At 39.5% G+C, this 7,848-nt stretch overlaps 1 protein-coding gene across 5 annotated transcripts in view; it reads left to right on the top strand.

Moving 5' to 3' along the window:
• Positions 1-4,108, top strand: part of RPAP2 (RNA polymerase II associated protein 2) — an 87,255-nt gene extending 83,147 nt beyond the window's left edge. For all 5 annotated transcript variants that reach the window (XM_032247885.1, XM_032247884.1, XM_032247886.1 and 2 more), the window contains one exon: positions 3,372-4,108. In XM_032247885.1, the coding sequence (XP_032103776.1) occupies position 3,372 (1 nt within the window). In that variant the 3' untranslated portion in view covers positions 3,373-4,108. The remainder of the gene's footprint in view (positions 1-3,371) is intronic.
• The last annotated feature ends 3,740 nt before the right edge of the window (positions 4,109-7,848 follow it).

Here is a 7,848-nt window from a genome sequence, read left to right on the forward strand (position 1 = left end):
CCCAGCTACTGCAGCGATTCATTGTGAACATCCTCATCTTACTGGCCCTTTCAGTGAAATCACCCCCTACCCAGCCAATACCTTAGTCATTTCATGTACAGATAAGCAGGTGAATTTACAAGTCTGACTTTGCTGAATCCTAACCCTGTTCCCAGATACACAGCCCTCTCCTGCTATCGCAAGCCTTTTCCTCTTTCAGAACTGCCCATCAGAATATTCCCTTCCTTGTCCTGCCTTAATCATAACTTTCCATCTATTCCTTTCTTCCTTCTCATTTCACACAATCCCAAAGTGCTCAGATAGATACTGATTTAATGTTATAATTGAAGAAATTCGTCCTAAACTACAAATGAGATTCTCTCAGGGAGCATTTTCTTTTTTTTTTTTTTCTAACCATTTTTAAATGATTAAAAAAAAATACAAAATGTTGTAAAATAAAAATTAAGCAATACATATTGCATAATTAATATAAAAGGAAAATTCTCCCTTCACCTCTACCTCTAATCCCATCTCTTTCCTTAGAAGCATACTTGATGTCTGTCATCTAATATTTATTATTTGAAGTTTTATATAACAATCTTTAATCAAATCTCTAAATATACAGGAAGGATATTTGAAAGGGGTGATTTTGGTGATAAAGAAAGAATACAGGGTCGAGCGCACAGTGGCTGACGCCTGTAATCCCAGCACTTTGGGAGGCTGAGGTGGGCGGATCAGTTGAGGTCAGGATTTCGAGACCAGCCTGGCCAACATGGTGAAACCTTGTCTCTACTAAAAATACAAAAATAAGCTGGGCATGATGGCAGGCGCCTGGAATTCCAGCTACTTGGGAGGCTGAGGCAGGAGAATCACTTGAACTCAGGAGGTAGAGGTTACAGTGATCCAAGATTGTGCCACTGCACTCCAGCCTGGGTGACAGAGCAAAACTCAGTCTCAAAAAAAAAAAAAAGAAAGAAATTAGCAGTGTAACTGCCTCCTCCCCCAATTTATACCCAATGGTCTTTTCAAATGATCCTGCTACTCTGAGAACACTGTATATCAAAGACTTGTACTGAAGTGAGCTTAGGTTGGTTTGTATAAGCATAGCATTCAAAGGCCGTTAAAGAATATGGCTTCCATGTAAAGAACCAAGTAAAAAAGAAAAAAAAAATGAAAAAGAATATGGCAAGGTTGGAGTGTAAACCAATCATACTCCTCAGTTCATGACATCCTGTGTACATGGGTTGAAAGGTTTCTTGCTTACGTAAATTTAATGAAAAGAAAAAAGAGAAAAAGAAATTTAAAAAAAAATTTAAAAAGAAAGGTTTCTTGTCCAGGTACAGTAGCTCACACGTGAAATTCCAGCACTTTGGGAGGCCAAGGTGGGTGGATCACTTGAGCCCAAGAGTTCAAGACTAGTCTGGGCAACAAAGTTGCCCTGTTTTGTAGAGAGACCCTATTTCTACAAAAAATAAAAAAATTAGTCAGATATGGTTGTCTACACAGGTGGTACCTGCCTGTAGTCCCAGCTACTTGGGAGGCTGAGGCACGAGGATTGCTTTAACCCAGGAGGTCAAGGCTTCAGTGAGCCATGATCACACCACTGCATTCTAACCTGGGCACTGGAGCAAGACCCTGTCTCAAAAAAAAAAAAAAAAGTTTCTCTTTCAGACTGAAAGCAAACAGTGTCTAGCCAGAAGTTCTTCTAAACCTGCTATAACGAATAGATACCAATTAAAAATCATTTTAACTAGCATATTTTAAACTTGTACATAAACAGATGGTGTTAAAGTAGTTTTAAGGACTTTGAACAGTAGATGTTTTAAGTGGACTTCACAGTTCCCCTAAGATCATTATTTATTTACATTGTTCATTTGCTTAAGTAATTAAAGGTAAACCTTGGCCCAGATTACTTAGTATTATAAAGGATTCTGAATGAATAGCCCTTATGACATAATTTTCCATATGAGAAATGAAGATGGTTATAAGTAGCATAGAGGGGTTTTTTTGTTTGCATGATTTTGGTATGCCATGGTAAATTTCTTTGACTCTAAAGATTTTAATATCTAATAACCTTTTCAAGATTACTACCTAGTATATTAATATGCTTTCAGTTGTGAATAACAAAAAAATCCATTTCCAACTACCTTTTGTTATTGTGGCATATTGGTTATCTTTTGCTACTAGAAAATTTCCCCAAAACAAACAAAAAGATATTTGTGGCTTAAAGACAAACATTTTTTATGTCACAGTTTCTTTGAGTCAGGAATCTAGGTGCAGTTGAACTGGGAGCCTCTCGCTGAAGGTCTCTCCTGATGTTACAGTTAAGCTATCTGCCAGTGCTATGATGTCACCTGAAGGCTAGAATGGAAGATCTCCTTTCAAGCTCACTCGTGGTTGTTGGCAGGATCGAGCTTCTTATTGACTGTTGAACTCAGGGTCTCAGTTTCTCACTATTGTCTAGAGACCTCCCCTAATCCCTTGCCCATAGGCCTCTCTAGAGTGCATCTCACAACATGGCATGTGGCTTCCCTCAGAGTGAGCCAGCAAGAGAGGATACCTATGATGGAAGCCACAGTCTTTTTGTATTAACAAGTAATCTCAGAAGTGACATCCCATCACTTTTGCTATATTCCATTAGTTAGAAACTAGTCACTAGATCCAGCCCATATTTAAGGTGAGAGGATTATACAAGGGCATGAATACAGGAAACAACAGCCATTGAGAGTTGTCTTAGAAGCTGTCTACCAGAGGGGCAAAATTGTTCAGTAGGCTCCAGTTTTATATATAGCGGACCATACTGTCTTGGTGAGACTCTTGAAATCCATGTTGATTGAGGACACCCCTGAACCAATTGATGTGGCCATGGGAATGCTGTGAGCTAAGGAAATCATTCTGGTAAAGGATGAGGGAAAGAGAAGAGCTTTTCCAGTTGACCTCGATCAGTCAAAACTTAGCCCTCAGGTTGAATATGAAGCTGGGTCTATTCCACCCAAACTACCGTTGGGTAGAATATACATAAAGGAAGAAATGGAATGAATATTGACAACACACACAGTGTCTCCAACAGCTAGTAAAATACTTTACATGTTTTTTGGTTTTGTTTTTTGAGACACAGTCTTGCTCTGTCACTCAGGCTGGAGTCCAGTGGTACAATTTTGACTCACTGCAACCTCCACCTCCCAGGTTCAAGCAAGTCTCCTGCCTCAGTCTCCCAAGTAGCTGGGACTACAGGCATGTGCCACCATGCCTGCCTAATTTTGTGTGTATTTTTAGTAGAGACAGGGTTTTACCATGGAGGCCAGGTTGGTCTTGAACTCCTGACCTCGTGAACCACCTGCCTCAGCCTCCCAATACATGTTTTATTAAAATTATCCTTTTTTGCTTTACAGATATATTTGAAGACAAAATAGAAGATGAACTTCTATTCACCGTTTCTGGAATTCTAGCCACCATGATGGTCTGGTGATGACTGATAACTAGTTTTATTCCAAGTCAGACCTTTACGTCTTTAAGTTTCAACTTCCCATCTCCCAGTCCCTCAGTCTCCAACTGCAGAGGATGACCTCCCCAGATAGAGGAGAATCATTACTCCAACAGGGATAACCAAGTGTTTGCATCCCTAGCTGTAAGACATAGTATTTTTATTTGAAAATGAATGTTTAAGTATTAAATTGAAACTTCAATGAATATTCAAGGAAGTATAATGATCTCTAATTTTTCTGGATGATTCCAGCCATCATATCAGTTTACCAAAAAAATGAGAAAAATTACCATTTTGGCCTTCCCATCTAAACTCTAAATTCTAAAGATCAGCAAACAGTGAGGTCAATAAATGCAATTTAAGATGAAGCCCTTTGGAAGTCTAGTCTAAAACGGGAGAATCTCAGAACTTTCTGGACTCAGGGAAATGTTTTAAATGGAATCTGTAGTTTGTTTTCAGGAGAGACAATTTCTAGAAATTAGACTGCTTTTCAAAATGTGTATCAAGTAGGCAGTTTCTTTAAAAGAAAATTAGGCAAGTTAGCAGTTGAGGGGGGACCTCAGACAACTTAGGGAACTTTACTGGAAGGCCAAGAAAATACTCTTGGACACTGGAAGAAATGACAGCTGCTGATGCCCAATCACAGAAAAGGACCAGAAAGCAGCCTTCTGCAATGGGGAGCTTAGTGGGCAAGGAGATATGGATATGATTTTTCTTGGCTCCACCAATAACTACTCTGTGGCCCAGTCACCTAAACTTTCTGGACTTCAGTTCAGGTTGTATGGCAGTAGGCCACAGAATTGGCTACTGCCATACAATCTCTATGGGAAAGAACTGCAAAAACTAAACTTTGTCTCTGTATGGACAAAGGCTGCTGTCACCCTGTTGGTCTGGGGCCGTTTTGACTTTTTTTTTTTTTTTTTAACCTTGTTTGACTGTAAGAGTCTAATCACAACAAAAAATTATAGTGTACTGGAATTAAGTTCAGCAAGGTAAATTGTGTTTTTCTATCCTGAAAACTCCAAAATGAAATTAAGAAAATTTTATCACAGTAGCACCAAAGAGAATTAAATACTTTGGAATAAAATTTAACAAAAGTAGTACAAGACTTATATAATGAAAACTATAAAACATTCAAGAGGACTGGCCATGGTGGCTCATGCCTGTAGTTCCAGCACTTTGGGAGGCTGAGGCAGGAGGATTGCTTGAGCCCAGGAGTTCAAGACCAGCCTAGGCAACAAAGTAAGACCCTGTCTCCACAAAAAATAAAAATAAAAATAATTAGCCAGACATGGTGCTATATGCCTGTAGTCCCAGCTACTTGAGAGGCTAAGTTGAGAGGACTGCTTGCAGCCTGGGCAACAGAGCAAGACCCTGTCTCAAAAAAAAAAAAAAAAATTCAGAGAGCTTAAAGATGGTATCAAGAAATGTAGACAAAATCCATGTTTATGAATTGGAAGATTAAATGTTGTTGAGGTAGCAGTTCTCCCCAAATTAATCTATAATGCAGTCCCTATCAAAATCACAGCAAGCTTTTTTGAAAAACTGACAAGCCAATCCTAAAATTTGTATGAAAACATAAAAGATTCAGAATAGCCAAAATAATTCTGATCCAGAACTTACTACCAAAGCTACATTAATCAAGATGGTGTGAGGCCGGGCGAGGTGGCTTAAGCCTGTAATCCCAGCACTTTGGGAGGCCGAGGTGGGTGGATCACGAGGTCAAGAGATCGAGACCATCCTGGTCAACATGGTGAAACCCCGTCTCTACTAAAAATACAAAAAATCAGCTGGGCATGGTGGTACGTGCCTGTAGTCCCAGTTACTCGGGAGGCTGAGGCAGGAGAATTGCCTGAACCCAGGAGGTGGAGGTTGCGGTGAGCCGAGATCGCGCCATTGCACTCCAGCCTGGGTAACGAGCGAAACTCCGTCTCAAAAAAAAAAAAAAAAAAAGATGGTGTGGTACTCATATAAAGATAGGCATACAGATCAGTGGAACAGAGTCCAGGAATAAACCTTCACATTTATGATCAATTGAGTTTGACAAAAATGCCAATGGAATTCAATGGAGAAAAGATGGTCTTTTCAACAAATGGTACTAGGACATTTGTATATCAAATGCAAAAGAGATGAATTTATATTCTTACCTCCTACCATATGCAAAAATAAATTCAAAACTGATTGCAGATCTACATGTGAGCTAAAACTATAAAACATATAGACAAAAACATGGGAGAAAAGCTAGATGACCTTGGTTTAGGAGGAGTTCTTAAGACCCTAACAGCACAATTCATAAAAGAAAACGTCAATAAGTTGAACTTCATCAAAATATAAAACTTTTGTTTTAAAAAATGCTATTAAGAAAATTAATTGGCCTGGGGAGTTGGTTCACATCTGTAATCCCTGCACTTTGGGAGGCCAAGGTAGGTGGACCAAATGAGCTCAGGAGTTTGAGACCAGCATGGACATAGCAAAATCCCATCTTTCCAAAAAAATACAAAAATTAACCGGGCATGGTGGCATGCTCCTGTAGTCCTGGCTACTCAGAAGGCTGAGGTGGGAGGATCTGGGAATCAGAGGTTGCAGTGAGCTGAGATCACACCACTACACTCCAGCCTGGGTGACAGAGTGAGACCGTCTCAAAAAAAAAAAAAAAAGAAAAAATTGAAAACCACAGACTGGGAGAAAATATTTTCAAATCATATACAGTATCTGATAAAGGACTTGTATCTGGACTATGTAAAGAATTTTTAAAACTCAAATATAAGACAGACAACTTTAAAATGGACAAAATGAATAGATATTTCAGCAAAGAAGATATACAAATTGACTAGCATATGAAGAGATGTGTACTATCACTTTAGACCCACTAAAATGACTGTAATAAAAAAGACAAAGATAAGTGTTGGTGAGGATGTGGAGAAACTGGAACCCTAATGCATTGCTGGTGGGAATGTAAAATGGTGTTTCCACCTTGAAAAACAGTTTGGCAGTTTCTTTCAAACTCCTGGGCTCAAACAATCCTCCTGCTTCAGCTTCCTCAGTAACTGGAACTGCAGATGGGCACCAACATACCCAGCTTTTTTAAAAAAATTTTTATTTTCAATATATTTTTTATTAAAAAATAATTTACATATTTGTGGGGTACATATTTTGATATGTACAAAGTATAGTGATCAGATAAGGGTAATTAGCATGTCCATCATCTCAAACATTTAGTTCATGCCCTTTGCAGGGACAAGGATGAAACTGGAAACCATCATTCTCAGCTTTTTTTTTTTTTTTTTAAACTGGTGGATTTCTTTAAATGATATATCTATACAATGGAGTAGTGATATATGCGACAATATGGATGCATCTCAAAAATGTTATGCTTAGTGAAAGAAGTCTGATGCAATACTCCACATATGGTATGATCCCATTTACAGTCCAGAAGAGGCATATGTCTAAAGCAGATACTAAATTAATGGTTGCATGGGTCTGACGTAAAAACATGGATTGCCTGAAGATGGGCACAAGGGATCTTTTTGGGGTGACAAAAAAAACTAAGTTGTAATTTTTGCACAACTTTTTTTTTTTTTTTTTTTTGACTCAGAGTTTCGCTCTTTATGCCCAGGCTGGAGTGCAATGGAGTGATCTCGGCTTACCGTAACCTCTGCCTTCTAGGTGGTTCAAGCAATTCTCCTGCCTCAGCCTCCCAAGTATCTTGCAGGCATGCACCACCATGCCCAGCTAATTTTGTATTTTTAGTAGAGACGGGGTTTCTCCATATTGGTCAGGCTGGGCTTGAACTCCCGACTTCAGGTGATCCGCCCACCTCGGCCTCCCAAAGTGCTGGGATTACAAGTGTAAGCCACTGAGCCTGGCCATTTTTGCAAAACTTTATAAACTTTAAAAATAATTGACTTGTGCACGTAAAACAGGTGAAGCTTGTGTGTATAAATTATACCTTAAACTATTAAAAATCATAGATGATGACAGGGCCTCTCTCTCCGACCTAGTGACGCCCACCAGGATAAACAGAAAGAGAAGCTGGCCAGGCACAGAGGCTCACACCTGTAATCCCAACACTTTGAGAGGCCAAGATGGGCTGATTGCTTGAGTCCAGGAGTTTGAGACCACCAACCTGGGCAACAGAGCAAAACCCTGTCTCTACCAAAAAATAAAAAAATTAGCCAGGTATGGTGGCATTTGCCTGTAGTCCCAGCTACTTAGGTCAGAGGTGGGAAGATCACTTGAGGCAGAGGGTGCAGGGAGCCAAGACTGCACCACTACACTCCAGCCTGGGTGACAGAGCAAGACCCTGTCTCAAAAATTAAAAAAATGAGAGACGCTGCTGTATCTCCACTTTTTCCCTCTCTGTGCCCAGAGATACCTCTTCAGTT

The sequence above is a fragment of the Sapajus apella genome, unplaced genomic scaffold (assembly GCF_009761245.1).
Source record: "Sapajus apella isolate SASKATOON/1434 unplaced genomic scaffold, GSC_monkey_1.0 scaffold64, whole genome shotgun sequence".
In the NCBI taxonomy this organism is placed as follows: domain Eukaryota; kingdom Metazoa; phylum Chordata; class Mammalia; order Primates; family Cebidae; genus Sapajus; species Sapajus apella.